At 42.4% G+C, this 20,406-nt stretch overlaps 1 protein-coding gene across 8 annotated transcripts in view; it reads right to left on the bottom strand.

The window, feature by feature from the left end:
- Nucleotides 1-649: 649 nt before the first annotated feature.
- AFF2 (ALF transcription elongation factor 2) overlaps nt 650-20,406 on the bottom strand; it is a 352,651-nt gene continuing 332,894 nt past the window's right edge. For 5 of the 8 annotated variants that reach the window (XM_040083762.2, XM_040083755.2, XM_040083756.2 and 2 more), the window contains exons 16-22: nt 17,660-17,796; nt 14,373-14,444; nt 13,912-14,005; nt 11,168-11,215; nt 10,610-10,659; nt 6,092-6,306; nt 657-1,091 (exon numbers count right to left, since the gene is read on the bottom strand). In XM_040083762.2, the coding sequence (XP_039939696.1) occupies nt 970-1,091; nt 6,092-6,306; nt 10,610-10,659; nt 11,168-11,215; nt 13,912-14,005; nt 14,373-14,444; nt 17,660-17,796 (738 nt within the window). In that variant the 3' untranslated portion in view covers nt 657-969. Of the gene's footprint in view, nt 1,092-6,091; nt 6,307-10,609; nt 10,660-11,167; nt 11,216-13,911; nt 14,006-14,372; nt 14,445-17,659; nt 17,797-20,406 lie in introns of all 8 variants that reach the window. The other 3 variants (XM_040083760.2, XM_040083761.1, XM_040083759.2) reach the window with 2 other exon arrangements.

Here is a 20,406-nt window from a genome sequence, read left to right as displayed (position 1 = left end):
TGTTAAAATCTGCTTTCAGTGAGTCACTATGCAAGGAGAGATTGTTCTATGAAGAAAAACCTTGGATAAGTATTTGTTGGAGACTAAACAGTAAAACAGAAAGAAAATCCACAGATTTAGTATAGGAATGGTAGATAAGACTAAGAAAGCTAGTATTTTGAAACTGCCTAAAAACTGCAATAAATTTTGCTGCCTACTGAAATTATTAAGCCAACAATAAACAGGAAGAATGGAATATCAAAACCTCATTGCATAGTGTGTCATCATTCTTTAATGAGGCATTCCTTCAACCTTTTACCTCTTAACACCTTTGGTGACCTTACATTATGTACCTGTAAGATATTCAACGTTCTCTTTTAGAGATTAAACCCATAGGAAGTGTGAAACCTTAGGAATGTACTGAGTCAGGTAACGATGCCAGAATTAAGCGTCGAAAAGCTTGGTTCAGGTTCAGAAGATGATTTTGAATGAATAGCTATAACTTCTACTAATTTATTTCAGAAGGGACTTCTCATATATACCCTCAAATATTTAAGACGCTTTGTACTATTTCTCAGGAATCCATATCTTCTCAAAGTGCTTTTTTTCTTTTTTTTTTTTTTTTTTCTTTTTCTTTTTTCTCTTTTTTTTTTTTGTTTTTTTTTGTTTTCACTTGAAGGCAGCATGGATTTAAAACAATACTGCAGGGAATGTACCGTTCCATAAAGCACATAAGGATGGCAGGATCCAGGAGACACAAGGCATAGAAAATTGTCAAAAATGGTTAGATGGTACAACACATACTGCTCTCGAGTCATAAGTTTCATTTATGGTGACTTCTACTTCCAATAGATAGGATATTAAAAAAGGCAATAAAAATGAAGTTACATGAATAAACTTCCAAAAAATGAGTGGAGTTCCACCAGTGATCGTCTCTGCGCTGGTAGAGGTAGAAGAATGGGGATGTCATCATGAGCAGGGCAGCAGTCACTACAACAAATGAGCCTCGATGCGGAGCCAGTGGAGTCCCTGGCGAACGTAACGAACCAGATTGGTCATACTGCTGTGTTGTGTTAGGGGTCCCATCACTGAGTCCAGGTCTACAAAGAACTCTGCAACACACAAGAAACAACTGTTTCAGGCGGTGGTACGGGAATGGATGGAGGCGTCACCACCATTTCCCACTCAGAAGCAGCACAGTGTAATTTAGTGAGCTCTAAAGACAGTCGTGCACATCAGCACGCGGTCCGTAAGAAAGGATCGAAACCACAACAATACACTGAAACAAACCAAATCAGATTATCCATGCTGGAAGTCCACCACAGGATGGTGTGAGTGGTTGCCAGTAGTATTCCTTTAACTCTGATGATCTGCCCTGTCAGTTTTTTGAGATTAGGTCTGCCGACCGTATGATTTAAACAGCTGGCAATGAAATCCTGCGTTACTTTTCCATGCTGTACTCTTTTCCCAGACATGAAGGGCTAGACTGGATCCTTCCAGACTAGAAGACCTTTCTTGCTCTTTGCCCCACCCTCTAACTTCTGTTGCTGACACTGCAGCAGTTTTGGCCCTCTGCTCATCCTGCTGCAGCTGCAGGCCCCGGAGGATGAGTGTGGGATGGGAGCAGGGGAGGAAGAGAAGAGCAGGAAAATAACACCTTGGAGACAGGAACCTCTGAGGGGGAAGAATCCCAACCCTGGGATTCCTAGTGGGGAAGGGTTAACAGGAGGTCACTGAACAGAGCACCCCAGTTAGGAAGCGACACACCAGTTTACTTTATGTCATGCGTTAGATGCTCTCTGGGTGAAAGACTAATCCTGTTAGGGCCAACAGACCCTTCCTAATTGCTGTCAGTGGAGAAGTGAATTGTGTTCTGTGTTCTCCCACAGCTCTTTATGCTCGCTGGGGCACAGGCATTCCCACATATACAACACTTAGACTATATTTAGGCAAGAGAGAACCTGCTCTCAGTTAAAGCCCCTCAGAGCTCAGATAACAACCAACAATCACAGTAAGGAATGGCTGAGCCCTCACATTCTCACCCTGTCTGCAATCCAGTGCACTGAGCCAGCCAGCACCGCCTTGGCTGCACTTCAGGAGAGCAGATGCAGGGTACAAAATCATTATCAGTGCTTTCTTCAGCGAGTAAGTGCTGCTTTGAGGTCTTCTATCCAAGTATTGACAGCCTGACCCTGGTCAGCTTGGGAGCTACAGCGGTATCAGAGCACAAAGTGATTTGGCTGGAGGCATAATGAGAGCTCAGGGCGAGCACCAGGGCTGTTCAGATGCTGCAGCCAGCAGCTACTTTTAATCTTCCTTTCTCTGTCTTTCATTCCCCTCCTCCTGTGTAAAATCAATACATTCTGAAATGAAATAATGCACTATCTTGCTTGCATTCTAGAGATCTCCTTCTAGGCTCAAATAAACAATAATTGCTTTAAACACTAGGAATTCACCTTAAAGCCTAATTTCGGGCTAACATTTCTTGAAAAAGCTACGAGCACTGAAGCCACTTGATAAATTTATGTGTGAGAGAACAGGTCTTGCTCCCTACAGAGCTGATAGTTTTCTACGGTAGGGAAGAAGTCCTGCTTTCTTCAGAAACATTAAAAAAAAAAGGATCTGATCTTGTAATGTCAGCAGAGAGTTTGATGTTATAGAAAGTGAACAACACCACTTCAGGTGATCCAACACAAACCATCCCACGGGCTTTGGGAAATCTGCAGTTGAGTTTGGCCTGCTGCAGACACAGATTTATGCCAAACTCCATCTATTCTCCCCACACTCTCGACTCTATGGACCAGGGGAAATTCCACCAGAGGCACACGGCAGTATGCTCCTGCCTTCCTTTTCAGACCAGACCAGCTTGGCAGGTCACAGTTCTGCTGTTCTCCCTCTTGCTATGCATTTTTATTTTAATGGCACATCTTTTGTCAGGCTGACAAAGAAAGGCTTCTGTCTGCTGCTCTGAGCCAGCTGGACATGAGTCAAGTTCAAACTGGGAGTGTGCAGGCAGACTCAGAGGAGCACAAAACCTAAGCTGACAGCCGTGGACAAGGGGCGGCTGCACAGCTCCTACAACGTGGAGGAGGTTTCTTGTGACTGCTGGGCATGACCTAAGGAACATTCATGACAGCAGGAAGACCCAGAGGTAATTACTATGAGGCCACAGTTTTATACCCATCTCAGGACAGATCATCGAGGACACATTCTTATGCAAGACACAGCCTGTGATTCAGAAGATGACAGAAACAATCAAGAGCTGACCACAAAAACCCACAACATCTGGGTGGTTTTTTTTTTTTTCTTTTTTTTTTCTTTTTTTTTTAAGGAAGTTAGTTTTTATCTTATCATGGTTTCTTTGCAGGTTTTTGGTTCTTTTTTGTTTTTTGTTTTCACATCATTCTTATTTCAACAGGAAGGGGGGAAATCTCATCTTTTATAATGAACTGACTGCCCAAGCTCCTGAGGGAGAGGCCAAAGGATGGCCTGGGACTCACAGCAGAGTTTGGGGTTTGCACTGTCCTGTTAGCTGTCACGGGGCAGTTTTGAATCCCCGGTCCACAGGCCAGTGCACCCGAGCTGAGACAGCTGGCAAAGGTGAACTGGAGATCACCACGAATAAAGGGGTGAGTCCTGTTCTGGCCAACTAGATAAAGGTGCTTTGAATTACTACTAAAACAATTACAGCCAGTTTTCTGAAACACTGTAGCATCTCACATCAAAGTATCCCGAATACATCCTTTTTTAAAGAGAATCCCTCATGTGGTGTGATGAAGACCTGGGGAGTACTGCAACAGTTCTCACGCACTTTTCTGCTACACCATGAATTTTTCAAGTTGCAATTTGTGTTTAAGCATGCAACTTTAAATCAAGTGCTTAATTAGAAATGAGGTATCTTTCCAGAAAATATATAAAGGCACTCATGCTATAGCATGTAGGAAGCTCTGATCTCTCTCCAAAGGTTTATAATACTTAAATGAAATTTGAAGTAACATGAACTTTGCATTCCCTGTAACATGTCTGCAGGTTGTGAAACAAGATATGAAAGAACAGGTCAGAACCTTAAATGTCTTGCTCATGTGAGGAAACCCTCATTCATGCATCCAGTGCCAGTAAAGTCAAAGGGACTGCTCATCTGAATAAAGAGTATTCCTATATGGCTTTGCAGAATTGGGATTATTTGATCGTAAATCAAAATGAGAACAAAGAAGAGAGTAGGGAGGAAAATGCAGAAAGAGAGTCAGCAGGTTTTTTCTCATCCAGCTCTAGGACTGATAACAGCAGTGGCTGGGTACATTTTCTGTCTGCTGGCTGAATGCCTGAGCTATTTTGATTTAATACCAAGTAGAACATTTAACAACTCCACAACACACAGGGCTAATTACAAGATTATCACCATCTCTTCCTCCTATCAGGGCATCCTTCTGCATTCCCACTGTAACATTCTGCATTATATTTGACAGGGAATCGCTTTCACATTTTGTGAAAATGGATGCAGCTATGGAAAAAATCCAAAATGACTGCACTGCTACTGAATTAATCAACGTGAACAAAGACAAGAAGCAGTGGGGAGGACTGGACAGAACTTCTATTATTGTTCCTCATCCAGGGATGGATCATTATGACCCACCATTCAGACATAAAACTCTATAAATCTCAAGCTCAGTTTCTCTAAATCAGTGGAAATTTGCCACTGACATTAATGGGAGCAAGATCAAACTGCATACAGCAAGCACATTTGTCAGGACAAGTCGGCCATCTGAAATCTCACTATAATTTAAGAGAATGAGCCAACTCATGATGAGACTATTTCCTAGTTAGGCTCTGCACCTCTAGTGTCAAGGGAAGCTTTCTCAGTGATTTGTGTAAGCCCAAAGCTGGACTCTGAATAATTACACTGTCATGAAGAAGTTCACAGCTGGCCAACAATAGGCCAAATTTATCCCTTAGTTACATCTCAGCCACTATTCTTGATATAAACTGGTCACAAACCGCTTGCCAAAACTCCTTTGAAATGACTGTGGTAAAGACTTAACATTTCGTTGTTAGGAATAAACAAACAGATTTGCAATCCAGTTATAGGAGACTCAAGGTCGTGGCTTTCAGTGGACATCTCCTAATCGGACTCCCCACATAAACATAACAGCTACTGTTTGCTTATTATCCCAGCTAGCATTTTAATAGTCTTAAACCCGTTGACAGAGCAGTCTGAAAATAACCTCGGTGCTCTACGAGAGGCTGAAACTGTGAACGAATTTGCAGACTTAAAAGCTCTCATCGCTTGGGGTTTGTGCTCGCTAAATTATTTGCCAGCTGCTCTGATAACCCCATGTTCAGCGTGTGTTACACATCCCCCTCTGTGCCTGACAAGAGAAGATATGCATTGGCTACAGCGACCAGCAAAGCAGATTTGGTCTGTTTGCTCAAGCTGTCACAGTTGTGCTCTTAGATGTGGTGGTTCTGGGTCCAAATCCAGAGAGCACAGGGAAAGCTATGGTGCAGGAGCCCTCTTATTAGGTAAAAATGAGCTGAGGCACAGACTTCTTGTTAAACACAGCATAAAAAAGAGTCCTGGTTTATTCCTCCTCATGGCTTAGTCATCTTAACTCCAGCCATCCACAGACTCTGGCTACAGCAAGCCGCTGCTGCAGGTTTCCCTTGCAGCCTCTGGCTGCTGGTTATTTCCTGCTAAACTCTGACTGCAGGGATTAGTTTGCAGCTTCTGCAGGCTTTCACCTAGCTAGACTATGACTGCATATATTAGTGTGCAGACCTTGACTGGAGGCTTTTACCTAGCTGGACTGTGACTGCAGGTTCCAAGAGGTTCTAACTGCAGACCCAGACTGACCTCACAGCAGTGATTCCCTCTCCCCAGGGTCCTCCCTCACGATTCTCTCCTTCATGCTCCTCAAGGTTCCTCCTCCAGGATGATCCTCCCCTCACCACCTAACCCCCTCTTTTATCTCACTCATCCTATTATTGGTTATTCCATCCTTGTATCGGTTAATTAAGCTGTTACTCCTCCGGGGTGAGGTCACCTGTAATCCCCTCTCTACAAGCTAAAGCTGGGGAGCCGAAGGGGACGCAGGAAAAGCGGAGGGGGCAGCACCTTTGTTCTCCTTGGCCAGCTTGTCAGCCATGTCCCAGTGCTCGTAGCTGCGCAGGACGTTGTTGGTGATGTTGACGTGGCTGGCAGCCATGTGGTGGATGCGCTGGGGGATGGTGATGGTCCCCGCCGAGGACGAGCCGGCGGCGCCCGCGCTGCTCCCAGCAGAGCTGACAGGGGACGGGCTCAGGGACATGGGCGAGGGGGTTTCTGTGCTCCTGCAAGAGGGAGAGAGAGAGAGAGTGAGTCCCCCTTGCACCCCTCACTTCACTGCCAGCCCAAATGAACTTGAAGTCTGCACCCCAGTCAATTCCCCCTTAACTGGGGTGCAGACTTCGATTTCAAGTGCATTTGGGATGCAGAGGTACCTCCTGACTTCATGAGAAAGGACAGCTTATAAACTGGGAATGAGTGAAAATAAAAAGGGATTTAATTCTCCCTTTAAATGAACCTGCTATTTAAAAAAAAAAAAAAAAAAAATCTATCATAAAAATAGAGCAATCTTTCAGAGAAAGAAGCATCTCATAGCTGTAATGATTTTTCTACCTGCTGCCAGAAGCTGCAATGGCAGTTAGAAAACACTCAATGTGCAATATTGGCTTATTATCAAAGTATTTTCTGGAAACCACAATGACAGTTTGCTCCAAAAACAGTCACCACAATAAGTAAAGAGCAAGTCTTAAAAGCCCCCCGCAGAGCAGTATTAGGACCTGAGGGTACTGTAGGATTATGAATATCTCCATAGGATTCTTTCAGGCTATGGAGATTTGTTCTAATTGCCTACAGTTCATCCGCACAGCTCTGCACAGCGCAGTGTTTTAAGTTACCTACTTTGTGAGGCACTAATGCTCTAATATAGATTTTCCTTTAATTCTAACACCATCAATTAGGAATCACCTGCTGGCTGCAGGCAGTGCAGCGGTCAGCACAGCACGCTCTTGTTTAGAGCCGTGTAGTGCTGAATGCTCACAGAGCAGCTATTCTCTTTGAAGATTTATAGGATGATGGAGCTGTTCAGGTTGGAAAACACCTTTAAGATCATCAAGTCTAACAATTAATCCAGAAATATCAAGTCCACTAGTAGCCTATATCTCCATATGCCATGCCTACACTTTTAAATACCTCCAGGAAGGCAACAGGAGCAAGTCCCTGGGGAGCCTATTCCAGTGTTTGACGACCCTTTTGGTGAAGAAATTATTCTAATCTCCAGTCTAAACCTCCCCAGGTACAACTTGAGGCTATTCCCTCTTGTCCCATCACTTGTGACTCGGGAGAAGTAAGAAGAGCCACCCTTCAGCAGATCCACACTCCTGCCCAACTTGGGAGTCATCCACAAACTGACTGAGGGTGCCCTCGATCCCCTTCAACATCAAAGGGACTCCAGATCATCAGTAAAGATATAAAACAGTACCAAGCCCTGGGGAACATCACTGGTGACCAGCCCCAGCTGGATGCCATTTCACTCACCCATTTGGAAGCACTTGCCTGAACAAAGGCATTCTATTTGCTGTGGAATACACTTGAGATGCATTGCCAAACACTGCTGGCACTCTCTGCACGAAGCAAAGAGACCAAAACTCTCCAGACAGGGATGTTGCAGCCCCTCTCTGGACATGCAGCTGTGCAACAGCATCAAGCTCAGTCACTGAGCCTGATCCCAAGCCCAGGACAGAAGGGCTTGGCCTCTTGGCTTTAGAGGCCACTGCCAATGGTCCTGCCTGTGCACAGACCTGCTGATACCTTGGAGGTGCTGCAGGACAGACTGACACCACAGCACAGCCTTGGGCTGAAAGGCATCGATGGCAACAATGCAGATTTTTCAGCACTGCCCTGCCCCACCTGTGCTCAACAACAGGCTCCTGTGATACATTCTTTTTCCAGAGCTGGAGATCACATTGATTTGGCAGCTTGTAGCTTTTTACCCAGCTTACGGGTGAGAGTTTAAGCATGTCCTAATGCACAAATGCTTTATTTTTAAGTCTCGAAACATCCCGGTTACCTGACTTGCCACAGTGACTTTATAGCACAGAAGAGCTGAACTATACTAGATTAGGTCTGGGAGCAGTTAAAAATGATAAGTATCTGAGGAGACCAAGAGTATTTTGTTCGAGCCACTTACAACCAGCTGACGCACTTCTGCCAAATAAAGCACATTGTTCATTGGATTTACCCTGTTGTGCACAGCCATTATTACTGTGGTGAGTCTACTAAATCTCTGTATTTTGCGCTTTCTGTCGCTAGAGGTGGGAAACATTTCTGTAATGAAACCAGGGAAAATTTGTTTCATTGCCAGGATGGAACTCGGGCCAACTTTGTAGAGGTTCACAACCCTTTCAAACGAGTAGGCAGAAATTCCAGTAAGCCAAGCTGTGATTTTTGATGGATCTGAGATCCCGACTAGACGACACTCCATGGCAATGGATAAGCCTTGCTTTGTTTAAAGAAATATTTGAGATTTCCCCACTGTCCCCCGGTCCTGCACCAGGCTGCTGCTCCATCTCCAGTGATGCTGTATGCTGGTTGCTGTTTGGCCTTTTTTTGCTGTGGTGTGTGAATTCTCCCCCACCACAAATTTGCAAGGAATTAAGAGAAAACTACAGAGCGAGTAGCCCTGGGGAAGGCAGAGCACAAGCTGGCAATGGCAGCACCAGGCTGGTGGCAAACCTTGGAGCCACTGGGAGACAGACAGCAGCTCTGAGCCAGCTGGAGAGCACTTTTCTTCTGAGACTCCACACAGAGGGACACAAGACCTGAGCGTGGACTGTGGTCTTTGTGTGGTGGGTCACAGGTGTCACAATAACGCTGCTATAACAAGGCCTTGGCACTCAGTTGCTCTCACATGTCAGGTGCTTGCTTCCTGCTCTGAACAAAAGAAAGAGATGTGCACTTTCAGAGCTTCCCTTCCTTATCTCCAAAGTTAGTGGGAAGAGACTGATCAGCTGGGTGTTATGTTAGAAGTGATGCTGACCTGAAGGCTGGGTTTCTGCTGCCTACTTTGTGGCCAGATAAGAATTTTCTCCTCCAGTCAAAACCCACTTATTCTCAATCCTGGACACCTAATAGCTCCTTTAAATAGCGAGGGAGATGTCATCACCTGCAGAGCACACGCTTCATAGGGGTCTATTATAGGGCAGGAATAAAAGGATAACTTCTGCTCCATGAAATGTTTATGTACAAGCCCCTTCTTAAGGAACAAAAGAGATGTTATGCTCCAGTGGTCTATTTGATCACTAAAACTTTATGTTAACACTTATGTATTTTTATTATAATACAAGGTTTGACTGGCCAGGTTTTAAATGCCTGGGAAAACTGGCACATAATGAATAATTTAATTTAGTAGTTGCTCTACCGGTGTTAAAATATCTTTTCAGTTTTTATTTAAAGTGACTTCTTATTTCATCACTTTAGTTTGTGTTACAATCTATATTTTAATAGCTCTATGCATACATATTCAGAATAACTTTCAGTATTTGGGGTGTGTATATAAACATATTTATACTCCAGAATATTTTGCATTATCTGAGGCAACATTTCACTTTAAACAAAATGTTGGAATTTTTGGGTTTTGCACTGATTGAGAACACAGTCTGTTTGAAAACTTCAGTTTTTTGTGTGCTAAACTTCAAACCCTCCTTCTTTGTTTCCCTGGTGTGTCTAATAGTCATTTCTTCTTCTGAACCACCAGAAAGAGACCATTAACAAGGATCATTTTCACCTAGAAGTTAGCCTACTCAAATAAAGATGGAAAAAAAGGTGAAGCCCTGGCTCTGTGACCAGGACAAAGAAACAGGAGAAATGTGTGTCAGCTGGCAACAGCCAATGCAAAATAAAGGCAAGGATGGAGCAAGCAATGCACCTCCACTGAACAGCAGATCACAGCTGCGTTACCCTGACTTCACAACTGAGGTGAGAGTGTTTTAACGTTAATATGAAGCCACTGATAATTGGCTGACTAAGTGCCTTCACATTTTCACCACTATTATACCTTTGCTTTTATTAAACAGCACTTACCATATATCAATGAAATATTCATTGGTCTTTCATTGCTGAACGAATCATTGAAAAATCATTGCAATGAAGGTTAACTTTACTTTGGCTTCCTAGAGTGGCATGGTACTTGCCAGCTAATTAACTGATATTTTTATGGCCTTCATTTGGGCTTGAGAAGTAAACTGTCAAAAAATTCAGCACAGACCCATCATGTCTGATTTTAGACTGCAGGGGGCTTTGCACAGGTGAAGGTGTGATTCAGCTCCTCCTTCCTACCCACACTGGAGAGCTCACAGGGGGATCTGACTTAATCCAGTGGGAGCCCCTCACCCCCACGAGCCCAAGGCAGCTGTATGATCAATTCTGTAGCCCAGAAGAACAGTTTCTACACGATACCTGTTTGAAATACACCTGCAGCTCCCAAAACACTGATCCCATGACTTGTCCTTTGCCTTTAGAGGCACAAAAACACTTCCCCTCCTCTTGGAACCCCTTGTTCCCAGACAGAAGTACCCAGCAGAAAATACTCACTTTCCATTGCCGCCCCAAGGTGAGGGGGCCTGTGAGGCTTTTGAAGAGTTCTGTAAGTACAAAACCAAAATGTGAATACAGGTGATGCAAGTACATGAATACTGATGACACAAGGATCAACATTCCCCCCTTCTCATTGCAAGAGCTACGGTGCATGGAGCAGAAAAGCTCTGCACGTTGGTCCCATAATTAAGTGGCTGGTGGATGATTGGTAGGTTCCAACCAGTAGCTTGAAAATCATTTGATGAAAGAGGGAATAAATTCCAGTAAAAGCAGATGCAGGTGACAAAGAAGTGGTTTAATTACCACTGAAATTTATTCTACAAAGTAAGTTCTTCAGAGTGATAATGGCTGCTTATCTTTAGAGGGACCTTCAGTGTTTTAATAAGAAACAAAACGAATTTGGCTCGGTGCTTTAATGAAATTGATCCCTCCCAAGTTGCTTAGGGAAGGTGGCTTGGGATTCAGACAGTAGCATAAATAAAACTTTTAGCAAGGATCTGCTCGAATGCCTTTGTTTTTATATATATTTTAGTTGCACAAATTGACTTTCCTTACCTGCTTACTCATTCTGCCTTTCACGTCTGTGTAGCACCTTGTAAAACCCTGTACAAAAAGATTGCCGAGCAACAATAAAGCCCAGGTTTTTCCAGTCTTGCTCAGACTGAGTGGCATCTTAGCTCCCATACAGAGTGGCAGTACCAGGGCTGAGGCCATCTGTGTGTGCCCTCTGAAAACAACCTCACTGTGTGAGAAGTCAGCACGCACAGTGAGGACTCGATCAAGTTTGACAAGTTCTCTGCAAAGCATTACCCACATTATTACAACACTCATCTGGCCACTGTAATCACTGTTTTGCATGGGAGGCACAGACAGCACCCTTGACTTCTAAACCACAGCTCAAAGCCCAACACTCCTGCCCAAAGCAGAAAACATTGTCCAAACCACGGCACTGGCCTGGGGTGTTTCACGGCACCCAGCACATGGAGTGTGTGTAGGGAAGAGGGAGATCCTAAACTGCCCTGGAAAGTCTTCAGAAATGGAGGAGAAGCTTTTATTGTTAATTTCTCCACTCCGGGGATTGTTCCCAACAGTACCTTGGATATAAAATATATATATATATATATATATATATAAAAATATATATAAAATATATTATAACGAATAATAGTTCTGTCAAGATTAGGACTAGATCATAATTGGAAGCTGTTATTTGATAATGAAAATATTTGGCAAAAGTATTTCGATGATTACTGACAGCGCGTTTTCAAACACGTGAAAATCTTCCTCAAGCTTTCACAGGAAATATATCACAGGATGTCACTTTTTCTAATCATAAAAGGTTTGATTTAAATTTAAAAAAAATTATCACTTTAGTCGTGTTTTACTCCAAGTTGCCTCTAAATTTCAAAATTTCTTTCATGATTAAATGGCTATTTTCTGCTTTGAAATGTCAAAAGTATCATTTTGAAGCTTTTAATTGGAAATTAATCAGAACCAGTTCTGTCCACAAATGGTTTCAATTTGGACAAAGTGGCATTGGTGAAGATAAAGTATAGAGAACAATTTAGCTGAAAAATTCCTCCCCAGCTCTGCTGTAAACAGTGGGCTGCTTTTCACAGTTGAAATTGTGTAAAAGTTTGAATAACAACTCTATTCAAACAGTTAATCTGTTTCATTTGTATTCCAGAGTCTCTCTAGTGAACACAGAGAACATGGTGCAGCAATACAAAACTAACACACAGTTAATAGCTCCCATTCTTTTCTTTTCTCCTCCTGCGCCTTCATTACAGAAAGAACCCGAACATATAATCTGTATACACTGAAACACTGCTCCTAGCAAATGAGTTACAGCGCCCACAGCACACACACTGTAACATTAACTGGAACACTTGCCTTCAACTGGATGCCTATGCCTAGCATTCCTGATTCCTCTATTTTATTGCATTTTCATTTTTTTTCCTCTTATTTTAATTTACGTTAAAAGACATTTTCTTATGCTGGGAGTAGTAAATACGTTCTTCATTTTACCTACTTGCACAGCTTAGAGAAAACAAAGTGGCTGTAAGGCAAGAGAGCCTCCCCTGCTCCCTCCTTTTTTTGGCTTTTTAAGAAATCATTACTTTCTGCAGGAAAGGTTTATTTGTCTAATAATCCTCTTTTTTAAGATACAACCTGCATCCATCCTGGATAAAATCTGACGCGGCCGGAATGCATTTGGTGAAAAACGCCGAGGTTACAAACGCGCGCAGTTCAAATTTAATTTCTTGTGCAAATCCCCGTCTGAAAACTCCGTGAGCACAACAGAGTCCCTGCTAATGGCACAGGAGAGCCTCCGTTTAAGCCCAAGATTAGGACCAACGTTACTGAAGTTGCACAGAGGCACACACAGAGGACACATGGGTGGTACCGTGACAGTACTGGAGTTTTACAGAAGGACAATTTAATCCCCATTTACATGCAAACACGAAAACTGCAGCGTTAGAGGTTTTTACTGGTTTGCAGCACCAATATGTCAAAGCCTGGGAGAAATTCGCAGAGGCTGAAAACACCAACACCAACAACAAAAAAAAGACTGATGGGCTGACAAGCCGGTATAATTACATAATTATAGAATAATATGTAGTAATAAAGTAAAAGAATTAATGTATGCTTCAAACAGCATTAACCAGTGAAATAGAAATGTCAAAACCTCAGAGCTGAAGAAGGATTCTATTTCTCTCTTCATCTAGGAACGGTGAGGATTTGTCATTCTTACACTGGGTAAACAGCATTTGACAAGGTAAAATAAAACATCCCCAAGTCATGACCATCACATCTCCACTCAATTTAAGGTAAAGGCAAACCTTCAAGATGTAGATAAGGTAATTTGAAGTTCCACAGGAATAAGAGGAGAAACCTCTGAAACTGCAATAAGCTTCAGGAAATCCCACTGAATCTAAAATCTAAACTTAACTAACTACAGCCTGAATAATTGCTTTATTATGGTTCACTGGGGGTCAGGTCATAATCACTTGCACATTGAAGCCTTGAAAGAATCAGAAACTTGCATAAACATTACATGGTGTTGAGAATAATGTTATTTTTGTAGAGTTACTGAGCATGGTCCTTTGAATCAAGTGACTAATCCCAAAATCCCCCAAATCACTTCTGTCCCCATTCCCTGGCAGCCATCCTGCCTGTGTTTCCCAGGGGAGAGGTTAAATGTGGGACTTTTAAGTCATGCAGTTATACTTGTGAGAGCTCTCACTGCTGGTATGAATTTCATTTCATATCAATAAATTAAACAGAATAAAGATTACCTTAAAATATTCCATCAGAGATCTGGAGTACTTCATAGCGTGGTCCTTCTTTAGTTTAAACATTCTCAAGTAGAGAAGTGATAAGCATCGGTAGCTGTGGTAATTAGGAAAGGATTATGTTAATTCCATTGCTTAATGAAACCTATAAACTGTTTTAAAAAAAAAAAAAAAAAAAGCTGACCTATATTTTGCAGTTTCTGTTCTAAGGTTACATTTTGAAACATAAGCAAATGGAGGAAAAAAAAAAAAGTGCTCAAAAGCATTAAAATCCCATCTTGATAAGAGTATAAATTAGAAGAATAAATGTTTAGTCAGCTGCTGAAGAAATCCATTAGTTATCCTTTAATAGTTTAATGGAAAACAAGAATAATGATCTTCTGTAAGCTGCTTAAGTAATTCAGTACTTTTAAAGTCCTCCTTAAGATTTTAGCTGCTTCTCTCATTGTCGCAGAGGGACTTACCATAAAACTGCTAATTTCTTGTCCCCTTCTGTGGCAGAAGAGCCTGTGAAATTCTTGAGTCTCATTGCATACCTTGTCAGAAAGGTGAGAGAAAAGAAATTGAGAGTTAAGATGTTTCCAAAAATAATCAGATATTCTTCTCCAACTGCAGCATTTATTGGTCACAGTGTTCTGTAATGAAGAGATCAACGTAAAGCTCAACAGAAAGCATCACTTGAAATCTGGAGGCCTTAAGTAAATCACCAACCAATTTTTTGGGCCAACAAGGTGAACTATTCTTGGCTGTATTAATGACATTACATCCAGCCAACTAGGCTGAGTCCTGCAAACATTTGGGATGAGTGTTGAACAGAAGCATAACATCTTGGCCCTATATGTACTGGAGTGTGAAGTAATATATAATAAGGTTTTACATGTAATACTTTGGGCTTGAATAATATCTTCAAAATCCTTCTCATAAATGCTTTCTCAAAGCTTTTAATATATTTTATACAGAAAATGATTTTACATACAGGAAAGGTCACGTTCACAGGTTTTTTTCATTCTTGGGTTCATTAATTTATGAATCTTGTGTACTTGGTCTTCCCTCTCTATTTAATTGCTGCTGTCCAGCATTTGGATGGTCAAGGACTGAGAATTCCTATCTCCTCTCCTCTTTTTTTTTTTCCCCTTTAACTGAGCACACTCCATTCTATGCATTAGTCTCTTGAAAATCAATTCATCGCATAAAATCATTGTTCTGAGCCCTAATGCAATTTCACAGGTACTTGTGTTAGAATAAGTAATAGGGTTCAGCGTTGCATAAGAAAGTTTTAAGGTATCCAGGCAGCCTTGATGAGTTCTCATTTACAAGGAGGTAATGGAGTGCAGGCAGCTGTGCTGCTCTCCCCTGCCTGGCTCCCGTCCCCAGCCTGCAGCTGCAGCACCCCTCCTGCAGCGCTTCCTGCACGTCCTGTCCCACCTGCTGCTGGGTATCGTGGTTCCAGTCGGGCTGGATGAATGTGATCACACACAACGACCCACGGCTCTTTGGGATTTCAGCACTGCCATTAACTTAAAAACACATTTGACAGTCAGATCTCTGATAGTCCCAATCTCTTTGATGCTCCGCTTGCTTTCACAACTAAGGGTCTGATGCAGACAGTCAGGGCAGACACAGCTAAGTACAAAAGGGGAAAAATTGTGCTTCTGATGAAGGGAGGAGTGAAAGTGAAAAAATTCTCCCTCTATTTGTTATGTCACAGAAAAAAAACTAAGTTATTATTAGCAGCTACATTGAGAAAATGTGTGCACAGCCACATCCTTTGTACATCCAGCACCCACTGCAGCCACGAGAATTGTGTCTTTGTCCGTGGAGTTTTATTGAGCCTGTGCCAGCCTGCTGCTCACCTGGGCAATCACTTTAGTCCATCTCTGACCCCTGACAGCAATAAAATGGACAAATCAGTCTCACTGGCTGCTACAAGATGCTGCACGCAACAGCTGGTGAATTAAACTCTACTTCTGGTGCTAGGTGGTGGAATTAATCTCACCTGACTTAAGCTATTTATATACTGGAGATGTACTATAACAAATTCTCCAGATTCTTCCACAGCCAAAAGCAGCTCCAGAAGCAGCTCAGGAGCTGCTTCCATGCCCAGGTCTCCCTGCCCCACAGCCTGCAGCAGGCAGGACTGTGCCAGGAGCAGCAAGGCAGCAGGAATGCTGGTGCTGAGGAGTGCCAGTCACCCCAGGACACGGCCATGCCCTCACCTCCTGACCCCCTGCAGGTCCTGCCCTTTGGGAGCCACTCCTGGAGCTGCCATTCCCCCAGTTAAGTGGTTCACACGTTGTGGGTGAACAAAGCTTTCTGCTCTGTGCACTCTGAACGGGCACACTGCTGGACTGAGGGGCAACGACTTCAACTGGGCTGTGCGGTGTTCTTAAAAAAAACCCCAAAAATAAATGCAGGCTCCTAGGAAGAGCCTCTCCTTTCTTTAAAGAATATTTCTTTAAATACAATTTATTCTGCCATGCAGCTGTGTAGCTCAGGACATGCTGTCAGACTGCAGGATGATTTGGGCACAGCAGAGCAGAGGCAAGTGGCTCCTTTTCCAAGTCCTCTGCTCTCCGCGGTTTAACACGGATCAAGTGTTGAGTGAACTTCTTTTTTTTTCTTGAGTGATTTCTATAGATTTTCTTCTTCCCTTTATGAAGTGAAGAATGTAAAAAACATGTTTTTAAATATTTAACAGGCATATTATTTACCTGAGAGTAAGAGCTCAAGGTTTGATACATTTTATTATGCAAATGCCTACTTCAAAATGTAAAACATGCATTATCTTGGCAGTCCCTAATAGCTAATCTGGCATGTTAAAAAAAAAAACCCACCGTTGACGTATTAAAACCCAAATATTTAGGGCTTGATTTGCCTCTTTTTCTTTCACTTGTGCAAACTGCCAGTAATTACACTGACATTAACAAGGATATTCCCAGCGCACACTGGGGAAAGCAAAGGTGCATCACAGTGGAGAGGAAAAATCCTGTTGTTCTACTTACAGGTAAATTTAATCCTGCTTGATTTCACTTTGATAATTTGCTCAAGTAAAGCAAACTTAGTTACTCAGGAGACTATTATTTCTACGGAGCCTACACTATGAAACAGCTATAAGGAGCAGTAGCAGATTTTAGAATAATAATTCAGACATTTTATTAGTATGTAAAGACTCTCTCATCCTGATTCTAACCTACGAGTCTACAAAACTGCATTAAAATTAATTCAGCTGATTCACATTCCTTTAACATTAAAAATACACTGTTTTCAAGACAATATATGCAGAAGCTTCCTCTCTGGTTATGACCTTATATCCCAAGTTTCAGCTTTTCTCTTTTTTAACAGCCAAGTTATAAACCTCCAAAACCAGGGTTTGTAATAGAAATCCTGATAGAGTCTCTTTAATGTTTTGAATTATAAAACTACACCTTTTAAAAGACAAGTGTCATTGCCAAACAGTGAAATTACTATACTTTACTTCCACCCACTACATTTCAATTTTAATTTTATGAATATTGCAAATTATAACACTCACATTATAACCTCTAAAGGGGATAATTTATAAAAGCAGTGTCCATCAATTATAAATTTTCCATGACATTAATAAAATGGCAAGAACTAATTATGATGACTTCTGAGATGAAGATGCCTTGGACAAATCATTAATACGTTGAAATGGTATTTTTTAAAACATAGCAGGTTCTAATTATGACTGAAATGAGATGATGAAAACGATCACAGAAAGGACATTAACCTGATGAGTTCCACAGTCTCTGAGTACATGGTGTATGGAGATTTAGCTTCTAATGGATCTCGCTCCATGGCGTTCCCGCACTCGATGAAGGAGAGGGCAGCATCAGCGTAATTCACTGCTTTGCCGAACTTCTCCAGCTGAAATGGGAATGACACTGTCAGGAAAATCCTCCAGCTTCCATTTCTAGGCAGGCAGATTACAAAGCAACGCTAGCTTTAGGGTGAAAGCAAAGCCACACTGGTAGTTAAGAACAAAATCGTACGGTAATTAAGGCAGGGACTGCGTTTTTACCAGATCTTTTCGGGGTGGCATGTGGCTGAATGCTCCACAGGGGAAATTCAGTGTATGCCCACTGACATCGGGGGTTTACACAGGCGAGAAAGGGCACTCAGCATGTTTGTGCACATCCACACTGCTCCTGACAGATGAACTAAGTCTGAATGTCACTACGCAAGGGTTAATAACAACTCCATGCCATGTGGCTGATGGCATCTTCTGAGTTAACTCTTGGCCAAAAAAAAAAAAAAAAAAATCTCATCGCTTATATGATGAGTAAAAGAGCAGGGAGGAAAAAAAAAAAAAAAAGGGAGACAATATAGCACTGCTTAATATTTCATTTTACTAGGATTTTATTGCAAAAGGTTTTAGCCCTCATAATGGTTGTGATTAAACTGACTTAGACATACTGATTTCTTTTTTTATGTGTAATGAATATTATATATGACATTTTTATAGTACGCACTTTATAATAGTATTTAACATTTTCAGTTTTTGATAGCTGAATATAAGAATTCTACTAATGTGGCACTTGATATAGGAGAGCCAATATACTCTAAATAATTTAGAAATGTCTTTCCGTGTCGCTATCAAAATATTTTTGACGCATCTGCATATGTTTCCCTTCACAAAACAGCAGCCTACTGTAACAACATATTAAGCATAACATATATAATTGGTCCAAGATAATGGTACACTTATCTTTGTGGCTCCTTCTAAGCCATAACAAGTTCTCTCTGCCCACCTTTAATTTCAAGTACTGCTCTTGTGCATTGATTATGTACAAAGCCTTTGTACAATTGACAGGTATTAACTGAATGATCAGAAAAAGGGAAATGTTTCTGACTGCTCTCTCTCTCTCTATTCCAGTGGCTGCTTCTCAGCATATCCTTCAAATTCTGTTTTTCACTTTGGAAGAATTTCTGTTCATTTTAGAAGACAAAAAGTCTAAAAGTCTTCCAAAGATGACTTTTTGTGGTATGGGGAAAAAAAAAAAAAATAATCTGGCTGCAAGCAGATTTAGTAAAGACATAGAATTTGAGCCAGGAACGGGATCTGATTCTCTGGAGTAGGCGGAATTATTCCAGCTCGTCACATCTCAGACAGGAACACAGGGAGGTCTCAGGATCTCTTCCATATGGTTCAGGCAGTTGCCACTGCAGCAGCCCACCCAAATGAGCTGATCCCTGAGTGCAGCCGCGACAAGGAGAGGTTTCCACGGGGTCGCTCCCACAAGACATGAAACGTCCTGCCCTTCACCAGAAATCTGTTTTCTCTACAAGCCCAGGAACAGGGCTGCCACAAATCTCATTAACATTTGCTGACACATTTTGAGGTCACATGCATTATCTCCCCAGCCACTGCAACACATCTTTCAGTGCTGCCTGTGCTCTGTCATGTCAGCACCAAGGAACCAGCAGCAATTGTTTCCACAGGACGGGTAACACCACGGGATCCCACACCAAATGTGTTCCATGCAGATTATTTGCCTGCAGCTGCATTGGGTGGGCGGAAAAAAAAAAAAAAAAAAAATAAAAAAAGACTTGAGATCTAAAGAGCAGAAGGAAAAAGCGGACACTTTGTTGGTGGCTATTTGTGCCTGCCAACAGGTTGGTCCCAGCGGATGTGTGACAGGGAGGGCTGGGATGTGCCGCGCCTGCTCCTCTTGTTTCTGGCTGCAGAAACACCCTGCTCCTGCAGGCACAGGCACAGGCAGGAGCAGGGGAGAAGGGTGAGCACCTTGTGAGTGCTGTGGCTGCAGAGGGAGGGGAGCTGATGGAGCGAGACCAGCCTGAGCCTGTGAATATTTGCTAGCGTGGAGCAGGTAGAGCCCTGTGCCAGCACGCTGTGTGCTTTGTTTAAAGGTCACCCAGCTGTGGGTGTGAGGGGCTGTGAGCCTGCAGATGCCAGGCTGTGGCTAGCTGGAAGCCACCTCCTGCGTGCTGGGAGGGATGACTGTCACCTGGCTGGCAGTCAGAACAGGTGCCAAACCCCTCAACCCACCTGACACAGAAAACACACTCGGAAACACTGCGCCCCAAGCCAAAAGGGAGCCTGGAGAGCTGAAGCAGACAGCTTGAAATGTCAGCTCTCCTTCAGCTCACTGACAGCAGAGGGAGAGACTTTTTTGTTTGGCTGGTTTGCTTTTTAAAAACAGAGCATGTTTTGGTTTTTTAAATTTTTTTTTATCATTATTAGTTCTAAGCACAAAATCTCTAATGTGTAATGACAGAATACACATGCAAAACCCCCAGAAATAATAAAGCTGAGAGGTGAATAATCACCCAGCTCTTTGAGAGGCAAAGTGGATGGCCACACTTCATTTTAGACATCTTAGTTAATTTAAGTAGAGGAGTCAAGTTCCACTAAGTCTTCCTGAACACTGCTCTGCACCCTGTGTAGCACACAGGAGCAAAGTCCCTCCCTACAAAGCAAACTTTTATTAAGGACACTTCAGAACTGGCAATAGC

This window comes from Hirundo rustica, chromosome 21, assembly GCF_015227805.2.
Source record: "Hirundo rustica isolate bHirRus1 chromosome 21, bHirRus1.pri.v3, whole genome shotgun sequence".
Lineage (NCBI taxonomy): Eukaryota > Metazoa > Chordata > Aves > Passeriformes > Hirundinidae > Hirundo > Hirundo rustica.
This window is presented reverse-complemented; position numbering and strand designations above follow the sequence as displayed.